This window comes from Dunckerocampus dactyliophorus, chromosome 1, assembly GCF_027744805.1.
Source record: "Dunckerocampus dactyliophorus isolate RoL2022-P2 chromosome 1, RoL_Ddac_1.1, whole genome shotgun sequence".
Classification (NCBI taxonomy): Eukaryota; Metazoa; Chordata; class Actinopteri; order Syngnathiformes; family Syngnathidae; genus Dunckerocampus; species Dunckerocampus dactyliophorus.
Genome location: NC_072819.1, coordinates 49,571,451 through 49,586,103, shown reverse-complemented (window position 1 = coordinate 49,586,103; position 14,653 = coordinate 49,571,451). Strand labels below are relative to the sequence as shown.

The 14,653-nt window shown below is 43.5% G+C and overlaps 2 protein-coding genes across 7 annotated transcripts; both read right to left on the bottom strand.

Annotated features, from left to right (window-relative positions):
- Positions 1-138: 138 nt before the first annotated feature.
- prkag3a (protein kinase, AMP-activated, gamma 3a non-catalytic subunit) lies at positions 139-7,923 on the bottom strand. Of its 6 annotated transcripts, none has more exons than XR_008569989.1 (14): positions 6,992-7,810; positions 6,827-6,877; positions 6,534-6,724; positions 6,430-6,466; positions 6,115-6,363; positions 5,981-6,039; positions 3,683-3,728; positions 2,379-2,433; positions 1,392-1,518; positions 1,120-1,285; positions 994-1,031; positions 730-876; positions 467-651; positions 139-285 (listed from the first exon to the last, which is right to left on the bottom strand). XR_008569989.1 is itself a non-coding variant. In XM_054773032.1 (14 exons), the coding sequence occupies exons 1-14, from the start codon at positions 7,002-7,004 to the stop codon at positions 272-274; spliced, it is 1,287 nt and encodes a 428-aa protein (XP_054629007.1). In that variant the 5' UTR covers positions 7,005-7,810; the 3' UTR covers positions 141-271. The 6 variants fall into 6 exon arrangements, 5 of the variants coding, with proteins under 5 accessions (XP_054629007.1, XP_054628793.1, XP_054629091.1 ...); XM_054773032.1 differs by having other exon boundaries at positions 141-285; positions 558-651; XM_054772818.1 differs by lacking the exon at positions 139-285 and adding an exon at positions 7,826-7,923 and having other exon boundaries at positions 505-651; positions 6,992-7,063.
- Positions 7,924-9,150: 1,227 nt separating this feature from the next.
- On the bottom strand, positions 9,151-14,468 carry cnppd1 (cyclin Pas1/PHO80 domain containing 1). Its single transcript, XM_054773336.1, has 8 exons — positions 14,265-14,468; positions 13,742-13,844; positions 13,570-13,651; positions 12,686-12,806; positions 12,390-12,518; positions 12,247-12,308; positions 12,051-12,168; positions 9,151-10,798 (listed from the first exon to the last, which is right to left on the bottom strand). Exons 1-8 carry the CDS (start codon positions 14,325-14,327, stop codon positions 10,187-10,189), a joined length of 1,290 nt encoding a protein of 429 aa, XP_054629311.1. The 5' UTR covers positions 14,328-14,468; the 3' UTR covers positions 9,151-10,186.
- Between the last annotated feature and the right edge of the window lie 185 nt (positions 14,469-14,653).

Sequence of the window (14,653 nt, the reverse complement as noted above, 5' to 3'; positions counted from 1 at the left end):
GTTAGTATTCATACTTTTTTAAAAACTATACAGCAAAACTCACAACAACACATTTTATATAGAAATATACAAAAACAACACAGATTGAACAATATTGATCAATTTGATCAAATGTAGCCAAATGGACATCAAGCAGAAGACCTCAAGAGAACAGAACAGTGTGGCAGAGTCAGTAAGGATGGCTCACTGTCCATTCCAGCTGCTTAGAAGCAGCACAGACATCTTCATGTAAACAGCTGCAGAGCCGAACAATTCTTCTTGTATTTGTCTCTTATTGGGTTATTTCTGAAAGAAATAAAAAACGTCAGAGCAAAACCCACAGTGATTTTGCAAGCCCACTGTTCTGTGTGGCAGCATTGTGTCATCATGCCTGGGGACACAAGATAACATAAAAACATGGGGGCTCCGGGCACTAAACTAAAAGTGTGATGGTTATTTAGGGAGGGGGAGAGGCTCCAGAGCCTACCTGCCTGGGAGCACAGCCAGGACTGAAGCCTACACTGACAATAATTGGGGCCCCTCTGCCCCTCGCTGCTAGGACAAAAGGGCTTCAATACCTGCTGGGGTTAAGACCATAGCCTGCAGCAGGTCAGACAGTGAGATGATGCCCCTCACCACGTCACCTCTGTCCACTAGCACCAGCCGATGGACCTATGAGACAGAAACAGAGGATGTTCTCTTCTATTATAACAAACCTCATGTTTTAAGGCTGCGGAAGGAAGCACCCACCTCAGCTGTGACTATACGATCTATGACGGTCTCCAGTGTTTCATCTGGATAGCACTTGATCACACCCTCCATGCAACACGTGCGCCTATGAAGAGCCTCCAGCATCGTCACGTGCAGATTGCTGTACGTCTTTTGCGCAGCCAGATTCTGCCGCCAAGCCAGCATCATCACGGGCATCCCAAAATGCAGTAACACACAGTCATAGTGTGACAGAGAGTGGGAGAAGACATTACATTTTCGATGAACCACCTCTGTAGTACTTACAATAACATCAAATCTTGAGTAGAGTGCCACCACTTTGCCTGGTAAAACAAACAAACAGGAGAATAGCAGACCTTACAGACCAGGGGAGCATTTTGGAGAGCGATGACTCAGTCAAACATACTGTACCTCCTTCATCAACCACTGGAAGTGCCGACACTCTCCTTTCCACAAATATGGAAAGGGCATCATAAAGCGTCGCTGTTTGGTGAACTGTGGCAATGTTTTTGAAAGTTCCTATTCCCAGCTCCTGGATCTGCCTCTGAACAAACACAGGCTTGGGAACCTTTTTCCCCTGGCAGCACAGCCCAGTTAAATCGCACGAAAACAAAGTACAGTACAATAAAGAGCTGGTTAAATCAGACATACCTTATGTGGAATGAAAGGGTTTGCTTGCTCACAAATATATGGAGGAACTTCAGGATCCTTTTGTGGGTAAGAATGTGCAGGACGTTCCCCGACTCTGGATCGATGACAGGTAGTCTGTGGATCTTGTGTTTGAGTAAGGAATAGATGGCATCGAAGAGGCTTGGAAACGGGATGGGAGACAAGCTGGATCAAACATGGTGCAATCCGCAAAGCACGAGAACGAACCCACTGCATCCGGTGGCGTGCGGTGAGGTTCATGGCTGGTGAGGCACTGACTGCTTTGGAGTTTTTTGAATATTAGTACGTGTTGCTCTCAAGAAAAAAAATATAAATAGAATACAGTTCACCCTCGTTTATTGCAGTGAATTGGTCACAGACCAAAATAGAATATTTTTGTAGTTATACCATAGAAAACCAGGTTACAACCTTCTAAATACGTTTTTTGACATTTTTAGAGCTCTATAGACATGAAATAACACCCCTATAGTCACCTTTACACTCGTATTACCCAATGCAGTACGCATAATAAGAGAAAATAAACCATTTAAGGCATAAATAAGACACATGCTTCTGATCCACGACTCGAGATGTCGTGGATCGGTGGAAGGAATACTTCGAAGACATCCTCAATCCCACCGACACGTCTTCTAATGAGGAAGCAGTGTCTGGGGACTCCACGGCGGGCGCTGAGGTTGCTGAGGTTGTTAAAAAGCTCCTCGGGGGATGAAATCCGCCCGGAGCACAGATGGTAGGCTCAGCTCGCGCACGTAAGCTGTAGCCTCATCTGACGTTTCTGCCCTCTTATTTGAACAGGAAATGTGCAAATTCAGCAATTTTTACTTAAGGAAATGTTAAAAATGATTGGAGTCATGAGAAGAACATCCATTTATCACACACTTCAATGGACAAATATTAATAGATATTTTATGTTATTGTGTTTTTCATGACCTGAGCCGGCATCACTGACTGCATCCCGACAGCAGAGTTAAGATTTTCCCAAAGCAGCATTCTGTCCTTACCTGGCATCTGGAGAAATGCTAATCAGAAGTGGACAGGAGCACTTTAAATAGACATCTAAACAAGAGAAGGTTAAAGGAATCAAAGCAAAATCACTAAACTGCACACACATCAAGTTCTCAGGGCATTGTGCCTATCAACCTTTCCTAAAAGATTCAATCATTTAGCCTTCCATAAACAAACAAAGCACTGCCACCTCGGTTTCAGGTGTGTGGGATGCTAACAAAGGTGATACCACCTAAACGACCATCGTTGGCTGGCACAGGCCCCACCCCATTGTATCCTAATGATTGTCATTTGACACCACTAAAGAGCCTACCATTCCTGTCTGGACCTGCCTCCTCCTTTAAGAGGATAAATAGATTGGATCTTGCACCAAGCTCTCAGTCTAGAGCTGTCCTATCTAGTCTGACTTTGCACATGAACTGATGAAACCTGCTCGGATGCGAGGCGAAACGTCTTCTAAGACAGACCAGCTAGTGTACATCATGCATTTCCAGTGCAGTTAAACATTCTGAATAGGTTTGTAGTAGGGATGCTCCAATGGGCTTTTATGCTGCTGATTTTGATACTGATCATCCAAGAGTGAGATCGGCCGATATCGATACCAATCATTTATTTACAATGAGTGCTGTTGGCCAGGGTCGCCATTAGACAATTCCAAGGGCCCCTGGCTAATTGGTTATGTTCTTTAAACAACAGCACACGTCATGACAACAATAGACACTTGAAAAAGATAGTACATTATGTACCTGATGGACGTAATAGCCACTTCCCCGTGGGACAAAAACGAGCTCCAAACTAACCGCATTGCTTGTTTGTTTTAAGAACAAAAAAGTCACATTTGGAGTCAGAAGACGAGAAGCCGGGCGGATAATTCTAGCTAGCTGGCTAGTTAGCTGCGGCCGTGACCAGCTAGGCAAAGCGTGTAAAGAACGATTGGCGTAGCCTGTGGCAAGCTGTCAAACAGAAACCATTGAGGTTTTACAGACTCGTGTTGATTCTCGCAGCAATGCGGGACAAAGTGCGTTCCTTGTCGGCGCAATACGGGTGTCAGGAACCCTGCGTGACACAGCGCACATGCACATTCATGTCATGTTTGTGTTGTCATGACATGAGTTGTTATGTGTCGCTGCCGGACGGCGATCGACTTTGAAAGTCATTTATCGGCAAATGCCGATCACGTTTTTTTTAAAATAGAAATCGGCCGATAACTAATCGCTGGCCGATCCATCGGAGCATCCCTATAGTTTGTAGTTAAAAATACTTGCTGAAAGGCAATTCTTCATCCAGGCTCAATGCTCACCTCTCCATGTTTCGATCTTGTGGCTCTCCAACTCATACATCTGCACCTTTTCGGAGGAAAATGTTATTGTCACGTTGCTTCTAAGATGATGTGCACCGCTATCTGTATCTGTTCACCCAGCTAAATGAGCTGTACTCATGACACAAACAGGAAATGGGCGTGGTGTAACCTGAAATGGGTGTGGCTTAAATCTGTGTCTGAAATTGACATGTATTGATCCAAAGTTGCTATAGTTATTGTTTATTACTTGTGTAAGTGATCTGTAAGACTTTATAATTTCATTATTTTTGAATGCCCTTTGTGACGATGGTGAGTCATGCAAACATTCAGTGATGGCAAACAAGGAAATAATCTGCCAGCCTTGTTCACTGTAGTTTTCACAAAAGCGCCGCGCTCAGTACTACGAGTAAAGTTTTCCAACTGACTTTATATCACCAGCCAAATTAGAAGCAAGCAGACGAAAAAAAATGACGCGACATGAGCCGTTTACAGCTCTGTCGTGTCAAATGCAGCGCGTACGTAACGAAACAAGTTGGCCAAGTAACTTTAGATACAAGCTGAGCTGAGGAAAACCAAAAAAAAAAAAAAAAAAACCCGTCCAGAGCGGAGGCAGTGATCAATGCGACACGATCCGTTTCATGCTCGTACTCGGCAAAAATGCATGATCCGTAATGGATACTCATCTAGGCTCATCCCTAATGTACACACCCGATCAAAATTTTAAGACCAGTTGAAAAATTGCAAGAATTCTGTTGGATCTTAAGGAGGGTCTAACTAGTGCTTCCAAATGCAAAAAGAAAAAATGGGAGTGAGACGAAAAAACATTTGAGGAAGCAACTTATTGCAAATAAGCATGAAAGTGAAATAGGCTGTTCGTCAGCTGATCAAAAAAATAACACCACAGCCTTTTAAAGTCCAAATCTTGGCAAAAATGTGGATTCAATGTCATTTTCTGCCATGTAGTCCACTGTCATCATCTCTTGATGGCAATGGCAAAAAAGCTTTCTCTCTTTGAACGCGGTGGGATTGTCGAGCTGCATAAGCAAGGCCTCTCGCAGTGCGCCATTGCTGCTGAGGTTGGACGCAGAAAGACATTTGAAACTTATTCAAAGATCCTGAAAAGGGTTACGGAACAAAAGGTCAAGTGTTAGACCACAGAAAAGTCACCGGCCCTGAGCCGGAGGGTCCCATTGGCTGTCGGTTAAGACATGAGACGATCCCCAACTGAAGGTTGTTACTGGTGCCTGGTGCAGTCCAATAACCATCCGACGGCATCTGCGAGAGAAGGCTTCTAAGAAGAAAAAACGTCTTCAAAGGCCTCACCTCCTTCAATGGCACAAAATTGCCCGTTTGGAATTGATCTGGGTTGCTTTTTCCTTCAATGGAACTATTCAGATTGTGCAGGGGCGTCAAACGACAGATGGCTATGTGGAGATGTTGAAGGTGGAGGAGTTCAAGTATCATCGGGGTCTTGTTCACTAGTAAGGGAAGGTTGGAGCCTGAGGTCGACAGGCGGATCGGTGCAGTGTCTGCGGTAATGCGGTCGCTGTACCGGACCGTCGTGGTGAAGAGAGAGCTGGGCTGGAAGGCAAAGCTCTCAATTTACCGGTCGATGTATGTCCCCACCCCCACCTATGGTCATAAGCTTTGGGTCGTGACTGAAAGAACGAGAACATGGATGTAAGCGGCGGAATTAAGATGGACTCACCCTAAGAGATAGGGTGAGGAGCTCGGTCATACCTGAGGGGCTCAGAGTAGAGAGTAGAAGCTCCTTCACATGGAGAGGAGCCAGTTGAGGTGGCTCAGGCAACTAGTCCAGATTTACCTGGTGAGGTGTTGTGGGCATGCCCAGCCGGGAGAAGGTCCCGGGGCAGACCTAAGACACGCCGGAGGGATTATGTTTCACAGCTGGCCTAGGAACGCCTTGGTGTCCTCCCGGTGGAACTGGAAGAGGTGGCCGGAGACTGGAAAGTCTGGACTTTCCAACTGAGGCTGCTGCCCCCGTGACCCGAAACCGGATAAGCTGAAGAAAAAGGACTGCTGGATGGATGAACAGCCCATGTCACTTTAATGCTTGTTTGCAATAAATTGCTTCCTCAAAATGTTATTTGTCTCACTCTTATTTCTTGTTTTGGCATTTTGAAGCTCTACTTAGAACCTTCTTATGATCCAACAGTGCAAAATGTACTGTAAATTCTTGCAACTGCTTTAAAAATTTTTTTTTCAGGAGTGTATATGTTAGTGATGCCATGAGCTAATACTGTACATACAGTACTGTAATAATATATACATTCTCACCAAGGGGGACTTGTAATAGCAATGAAGAATATTGATGAAATCTGTAATAGTCAGCATACCTGTGAGGGGAGAAGACATGTTCCCTTCAATAAAATCATCTTTTCATTATTGTTGTCCATTTTTTTCTCACCCACAAATTTCTGCAGCTTGCTGTCCCATAAAGGTGCAGCCCTCAAGCTGTTTGCCACCAGTGCATAAAAGGCTTTTTGCACCTTTCGGATGTGGATAAACACATTCAGGGCGACAGTCATTCATCAGCTGAAGAAGAAGGCGAGTGCTTACTTGGAGCTTGGTATCAAATATGACCAGTTTACAACTGGTTGGAATGGCGTCATAGCAGCAGTGGCTCTTCATGAAATTCATGTAGACTGTGACATCGGCCTCTAGGAGTCACAGACACGTGTGTCTACGTTACGCGAACCTTACGTCACCAGCTATTGCGGTCTCACCTTGCTTCTGCATCTCCCCGTTGGCTGGGAATGAAACCTGCAACACAAGTGAGGTGTTGTGAATGCACAGTCTTGACGACGCAAGCCCCATTTATCAATTTCACCTGCGAGGGAGGCTCCATGATTCTGCTGTGTCCATGAAAAAGTTGTTTTCGAAGCCGCAAACAGACACTTGGTGCTCCGCTTAGTTCCTCACTCTGTCGAGAGGAGGTTGGGACTATTTTAGGACTTGTGCAGTGGTATGTGTCAGGTCCAAGGGCACGGGGGGGAGGGTTCCGCTTCGGACATCTGCTCCCTGAAAATACCAAACACTTTCACTATGCTCTTGTTTTCGGCGCGCTGCGAGGTGAATTTCTGTGAGCGCACAGGAGGATTTCTGGCACTCCAAATATCTCACAAATGTAGCTTGAACGCGGTGACGTGCGGCGAGGCTCATGGCTGGCGAGGCCTAACAAGAACAATGAGAGAATAATTCACTTTGGTGAAAAAAAATGTTTTCAAATACTTCTCAGTCCTATTTAGTCATTTTTTTTAATTAACTGAAAAACATTTGTGGTCTTACCTTTTATTACCATCTTCAGGAAAAGCGCCGATGCTTTGTTGTAAAAGTCTGATCACCTCCTGATAAGCTTGGCTATATAACCGTCCGTCATGGCAGTCAGATTCATTCATTCATTCAGCAGAGCACAAAAATATCTTTAATGCATTTGACTTGCTGCTAAACAGCTGGTGCTGTTGTTGTAAATAAATACAAAAACAAATACTGGCTTTTCCTCTCTATGGAAGGACAGCAGTGACAAGCACCTTACACGCACCCACCCCTTCAGTTTGCCCTTGTATCATTCCGTGGAATCCAGTACCCAAACAAAGCATCTATGAGTTGGTGATTCAGTCTATATGAAGAATGGATCGTGGTTCTTTTCGAGTTGGGACATTATAGACAGATTCCAGACCGGGAATCCCAGAACAATGAAGAACTCTGTTTCGGTCTCCTTTCTTCCTACTAATGAGCGCCGTGTGCCCTGCTCTGATGAGGTGTTCAAGCACACTGCGTAACTTTTAACGGCTGCAAAATAAACAAGTATACAGCTCTAACCGTCCACTCTTTGAAGTTAGGTTTGCTTCAGTTTTCGTGGTTTTTGTCTGACTTTTTTTGGAACAGACTAATAGAGAAAACCGAGATTCCCGTGTATAAGACATTCAAGCAGTGACTGCATGTCCATGTGTCTATTTAACTGTATTAAAATGGTATTGTTTGTCTGAGTTCAATTGTTTCTCATTTTCTTAAGTAAAACCCGCTGAATTTGCACATTTCTTGATCAAATACAGAGCAGAAAACTAAGATGAGACTGCTGTGAGGATCTCTTCTCAGCTACTGCTGTCTGAGTGCACTCACCTGAGTTGCATCATGTCGCCATGTAATGCTGCAGAAACACTGATCACACACCAGGCCTTTGCTGTCACAGCCCATGTGCTGTCTTTCATGGAAGTGGGACATCGCTATTCTTGCTAGTCGGACAATAAATACAAAAATAGAGAGACATGTGATATGTGGAGGCGCTGCAGGACTTGCCTCATCCTGACTCGTTTGTTAGGCGCACCGTTTGGTCGTACGACAATGGAGTCAGTGTACGAAAACCGACACATGCTTTTGGGAATAATTTACCGGTACGTCAAAAACCAAGGTTCCACGGTAACGCGATGTCATATAAACCAGGGGTGTCCAAAGTGCAGCCCGGGGGCCATTTGCGGACCACGGCACATTCTAAAAATATAACTTAAGAAAACTAAAAAAAATAACAGCAAAAAGTGAAAAAATCAGCAGTAATTATACAACAATAAAGTAAAAAATAAAAGCTGTAATCTAACAAGAAAAATTATTTTACGAGAATAATGTAAAAATTTAATTTGAATAGTATAAAGTTGAAATATTAAAAAGTGACTTAAAAAGAAAATTTTAATGACAAGAAACACACAAAACAACGACTAAAGTTGTAAGTTTTGTAAAAATTTGGCTGCGGAAAAGTTAAGAGAATAAAGTCAAAATGTTACTGGACTGACATTACAATTACGAGAAAAATTTATGAGAAGAAAGTTGAAATAGTTGGAAAATAGACAAAAAAAAACCCCAAGAGAAATGGAAAAAAACAGCTCTAAGTTTACAATAACAAAGTGAAAATATTAAAAGATAATTTTACAAGAATACACTCTGAATATTACGAGGAAAAACTTTTAGTAGCATAGAGTTCAAATATTGGGGTAAAAATGTTATTTTTTAAAAGATAAATAAACCAAAATAAAGTTGGAAAATTAGGTTGGGGAAAAAGTTATATTACGGGATAAAGTCAAAATATTATGGGAATTAAGTCACATTATTATGAAAAGAAAGTTGACAAAAATTAATAAAGTTGAAATGTTTGGAAAATTCAAACAGCAACAATGGGGAAAAAAGACCAAAGTTCATACCAATAATGCACATTCTTACTAATCTCGCAAAGCTGAGATGCAGTTTTTTTTCTTGCAATATGTATAATTTCTTAGCATATTGCTTTACAAAATACCAACGCTGCCCTTGCATCCTTTCATTTTTCAGTATGCGGCCCTCGCTTGAAAGAGTTTGGACACCCCGGGTCTCAACTGTGGTGTAAATGTCAAAGCTTCCGCACACTTGAACAGTGAAAGTCAGAAATACAGTTTTTCCAAGTCGAAAGATTCCAGACGTCAGCAAAGAAAGCCATTCTTTATTCATGTCAGCGTTCTTTTCCTCCCTAAATAGTCTTGTTTTTCCCCCAATATTTGCGTTTGACAAGATGTACAACATTGTGCTTCCAAGTATATTAAATTGTCATTGCAACTTGATCAATTCCAAAGTCCTGGGGACCATTTCGGCTTCATGGGGGTCACAATCATCAAATCATGATGCAAGTCACACTTTGAAAAGAAACCCAACTACTGTCCTGTCAAAAAGACGGCCATGGCACCACGCCTGGAGTGAAGCAACAAGCAGATATAAATCTTCCACTCTCACGCTAGCATACTAAATAAGGTGGAATTATGCTCCAAAACGCAAAGTAGAATATGTACGATCCCTTAGGAAGGTGTGTGCAAAATGTGGCCACTTTTGGCCTTCGGCTTCTTTCTGCTAATTTGCTTTGTTGGCTAGAACACAAAGCTCGGATGTTGATATGTTGTTCAGCTTGGCGTATATTGGTCGACACTGGATTGGTTTTAGCGTCTTTACAGCACAAAATGTATCAAAGCGGCGCCCTGCATCCTTCACTTTTTACATATGCAGCCCTGAAGAAAGAGGAAAAGAAGGTGCACTACGACCCTGTTGTAGTAGGACAATAATTAGCTATAGTGGGAGGCATTTTCATTCAAAAAGAACAGCACTTGCAGCATATTGTGTGCGTGTGGCCCGTCTCTGACCAGAAATGCATGCTAGTGAAAAAAAAACCGACTAATATTTGTTGTTCTCGCCAAGCGCCGTCGTTTAAACCAAACGTACTTAAACCCTCAGCACAAAATCCTATAGCTTTCAAGTTAAATAACAGGCAAACTAGCCCCCAAAATCCCCAATGAAAACCCTCTTAAATTAGGATGACTCTGCAGTCAAGCAAAATATGACATGTGCACTTCTTGTGTGTTCTAGATAGGAGATATGTCAAATAAAAATGCGAGGAGCTGATGAAAAACAGTGCTGGTTTCTCTTCTATTGCTTTGACCATGAGCTTTTAGCAGTGCGGTCTGCAGGCTGCTAGCCTGGCATGAGGAGAGCTCGGGTCTCGTCTACAGGTACCATAAAATGTTGATGACAATGTCCAAGCGGCACAGGTGGAAACATTCCAAGGTCAGGATTGGTTTCAGCGCCTCCAAGGAAGATGGAGGCCAGCCACGATACACGATGGCCGAACAGAGTCGAGTGGTTTCTCAGCATGCGCTCCGGTTGAGCGAGGGTGGTATGACAGCCAGGAAGAAACGGGGAAGCAGTGGACCAGGCCTCAGGGGAATCCAACTCCCTCTCTGGACATGCGGAGCCCACAGAGGTGAGGAGTGAGCCCCACAGATACAAGACAGATGTCTTTGAGGCGGTCAGAACAGAAGCTGGCCTGCGGGGTCGGCCCACTCCAAGCACTTTGGTGTGACAGTTCAGACTCTGGTTGGCCAGAGTGCAACAGGGGAGGTGGTGGAGCTCAGCGGGAGCTTCTGGGTGGAGGCTGGAGGTGCGAAGGTGCGCCGGGGTGACTTGAGTTGGGCGTGGCAACAGAGTGTGGCCGCTTGGACAGAGGCTGAGTTGGTGCAGCACAGTGCTGGTGGCAATGAGGCCAGCCACACTGGTCAGGTACAAAAATCCGAGCATACATGAAACCTAAACAATGAAAACAACTTATTATTACATATTATTGTTCGCAATGTCAAATGATGAAAACGTTAGCAATCACAGTTTTCAAACTAATTGGTGACTAATCACCGTTTGCAAGTACAGAGCATGAAGTTGTTCATTGCTCTGTGTGCATTATATGAACACATACAGTAAGCGAGTCCGATGATTATTTTGTTCATTAAGAGCGTTTCATCTTGAGGACTTCATTTATATTGGTGTCCAATCCCCGCATGGCGCAGCTGTAAAAACCTGTCACTGTGAGTGGGGATTCCCCTTAAGAAGAGACTGGTTGTATGTATTTCGATACTTCGGACAATGCTTGATCATGATTGTTAAACTCTCCCCTTGATGTTGGTGCCATAGCCATCGTAAGGTCAAAAAAAGTGAAGCTGAAATTCAACCCATTGAAATGGAAGGATGCCACGAATAAAAGATATGGAGGATGATTACTTATCTATTTCAGTGCTCATGTGAAACTTGATCAAAATGTGACCATGCAAAATACACTTTTGAGACGTGGAATTACTATAAAAATAATTAACCCACATTTCAGGTATCAACTTATTTCCACCGCTATGTGAGTAATGGTCTCACCTTGGCCACCCCAATGAAACATTTCTGGCTCTGCCACTGCTTGCAACCGCTGGTTTATACTAGGGGCCATCAATAAATTACTATTGCGCTGAAGAGAGTTTGTATTTAAATAAAATTTTTTTTTTTTTTAAAGGGATCTATAACCATGTCAAATGATTAGTCCTACCCTAAAAGTATTTGACGCCCATTTTTTCCAATTTGATCTTTTATTGGATTAGGGACCTGACTCACAGAGGTTTGTAATAAAAGCCAAACAATATTGTTGGTCATGCTGTGGAATAAAAAAAAATAAATCAGCACTAGCATGCTCTGCTAAACCAAGCTAACCCCGCTAGCTTCCATTCAGTTTCTAAGTTGTGTTTTTTTGCCAACTTTCGCCGGCGTTTCAGGCCGCCGGCTCAACGCGTTTAGTTCGGAAAGGGGGCGGGTCAGCGTCTGCGACAAGATTTCGCCACAAATCGAGCGGTACGCTGGGGAAATACTCCATACAAACCTTCCTTCTCCTCACGATGACCCATTTTATTCACATTATGTCGGCGCTTAACATTATTGGCCAATTAGGGGTTTCCTTTACTGTGGAAATCATAGGGTCCTACATGTTGGCAGGTCTGCAGTTGTAAGTCAAATCCCCCCACACACCTACCTTGGTAAAGTGCTGGTAGATGGCTGTAAGTGCTTGGCTCCATGTTGATTGCTCCAGTAACACACATAGGTCAGTGTAGGTAAACCAGCCTCGCTTCATCCCCTGACGCTCTGCAATGCTGACAACACAAAACAATTGTTACACACAAACCTCCCACTTGGGCAGGTGTGCATTTCAGCATCAGACAACCACAGACCTGGTCTCCAGTTGGCTCAGTGCATCAAAGAAGTCTTTGGACTCTGTGAAGAGACTCCACTCCTGCAAGAGTTGACATGATGGTTGAGAAAAAGAACGAGGAGGAATACGAACACACACACAAACACACAATGGCAAACTTACAATGGCGTTCAGAAAATTCATCTCCAGATTATTAACCGTTTCAACGTCCAGCTTCCCAGCTGTTCCCCACTCATCATTGAAAACCTCCTCTTCCTCTCCTTCATCATACAAGTACTTGCTGGCAACCATCTAACACAAAAATAGCAGAAATGTGCTTTTGTCAACGCATCATAAAAACACTCGCTGGAAATGTCAGACGGCTTAAATGGCCGGGCAAAGTAAAGGATATGTGTCAATCGAAAATGACCCAAGGATATGCCTACATATAGAATGACCTGTGAACCCTAGGCACATACCATGGAGATCAGGAAGAGGTCGGACGAGGAGATCTTTTGCAGGTATTCGGGGTTTCTGTGACGGAGCCTTTCAATGTAAACCAGAGCCAGCATCATGGCACACGGGGAAATGCAAGCCTCCCTGCGGCAAATAAAACACAGGGTTTCTTTCTATGCTAAATAAGTATTATTGCTGGGGGGGAGGGGGGGGGGGTGTTCAAAAAGAAAGTGGGAAATTTACAAGAAAAAAGTTGTAAATTTACGATAATTTTTTTTTTACATTTACGAGAATAAACTCAAATTTACAGGGGGAAAAACTCTGCATATCAGAAGAATAAAGTCGTAAATTTACGAGAATAAAGTCGTAATATTAGGTGTAATTCATGTCAGAGCAAAGATACAGCATAGCTCTTCAGGAAGGAAGGAAGAAACTTTCCTCTTGCTTCAGGCAAGCTTTTATTTATAATGTGACAGCAAAACAGCAGTTAAGCACAAACTGATTAGCATTAGTCGTAAATTTACGACTTTATACTCAAAGTCTCAGATTATTTTAATACTATGTAGTCACAGGCATTGCCCGAGACAGCTATGAAAAGGGGGGGGGAGACTTATGTGACCTTCAGCCTTGGGCATGTGGAGGGGGCGGGGTAAGGAAAGAATAAGTGAGAAGGACTAGTAGCTAACCTTTTGTGAGCAACTGCTCTGTTTCGCTGGAAAGTTCCTTCCTTCCTGTGGAGCTATGCTCTATTTTCCCGCTGACACGTAAACATTACAACTTTATTCTCGTAAATTTACGACGTTATTCTCAAAATCTCAACTTTTTTCCCCCTTCCCCTCAATGTGGCCCTAATACTCCGTCGTAATAATGTACAGTTGTTGCACTTGACTGCTTTGAGAATGCCCACCTGGCAACATGCGCGGCATACTTCTTGTGGAGTTTTCGTATCGGGCTCGGGGCATTTTTCTGGAAGATTTCAACAGCGATATCTGAAGAAGACAGGGGACATTTGCTCGTCACGCCTCGACTAAAAAGATTTGTATGTGACAATGCCTATCAAACTTTAAAAAACAACTCACCTGTCACAGGGGAGGAGAGGACCTCAAGAGACACATCTTGTTCCAGGCCATAATACAATCGCTTTCTCACTCGTTCAGACAACTTCTGGTGTCCAGGCAGAAACTGTAAACACAAACATCACAAGGAGTATTGAGGAACAATGGGAGTGTTTTGTTGTTCCTTACTGCTGGTGTAGAAACACGAATTGTGACTCTGCCGCCATAATTTGTCGAAATGTGTGCATTGTTGTTATCTAACATCAAATTGAGCTGAGCTAGCTAACGGCTATCGACAGTGTATTTAACACTAACATTTGCACTTGCTGCCTGTTCTACATAAACTCTTCAAGTCAAATCCCAGATCACGTTTGTATGACACGACAAAAACCCCTTTAGAAGTTAAGGTAACTTTCTGCTCAGTCGACAAACAGAAAAGTGACACAAAGATAAAACACCCTCACAGTGAACTAGCAGGCTAGCAACAAGCTAATTCGGCGCCTTGAGTTAGCTTAGCTTCCGGAGTTGGCGGATTAGCGCCACATACCGTGAACTCGTGGAAGTCGGAAAACTGAATAGCTGTATCGTTAAATAATGAGTTAAAATCCATGTCCAATTTTGTGAATGTTCAACATTAGTCCAGCTGATGTTGAAAAGACGACTGCTTGGCCTGAACACGTCGCCCCGCTAGCAACACGCCCTGACCTAACAATGACGTCACGAAGCTCCAGCTGTTCTCGACATCAGTGGCCGACAGGGGGCGCGCTGCACTTTATAGCTCTTCCGCTAATGACGCCATGGTGTCTCCAAAAACAACTACAGCATGACTAGTTTGGAATTTGAGCTAACTTGGGATCACCACAACGGCGGTAACGTTATTTTACTGCAATAAAAACATTTTGTTTGCAACAGGATAGGGCAATTCCTTGAGAACAA

Bases quoted from the DNA above. Each gene is read 5' to 3' on its own strand.
- prkag3a (XM_054772818.1), bottom strand. The intron at 3,729-5,980 runs GTGAGAATGTAT...TCCTCCGAAAAG, and splicing joins GCTATTACAAGTCCCCCTTG to GTGCAGATGTATGAGTTGGA. The intron at 1,032-1,119 runs GTACAGTATGTT...TTGTTTTACCAG, and splicing joins TCCAGTGGTTGATGAAGGAG to GCAAAGTGGTGGCACTCTAC.
- cnppd1 (XM_054773336.1), bottom strand. From the start codon at position 14,327: ATGGATTTTAACTCATTATTTAACGATACAGCTATTCAGTTTTCCGAC. The intron at 12,519-12,685 runs GTATGTGCCTAG...TTTTTGTGTTAG, and splicing joins ACCTCTTCCTGATCTCCATG to ATGGTTGCCAGCAAGTACTT. The intron at 12,309-12,389 runs GTAAGTTTGCCA...CAACTCTTGCAG, and splicing joins TGAATTTTCTGAACGCCATT to GAGTGGAGTCTCTTCACAGA.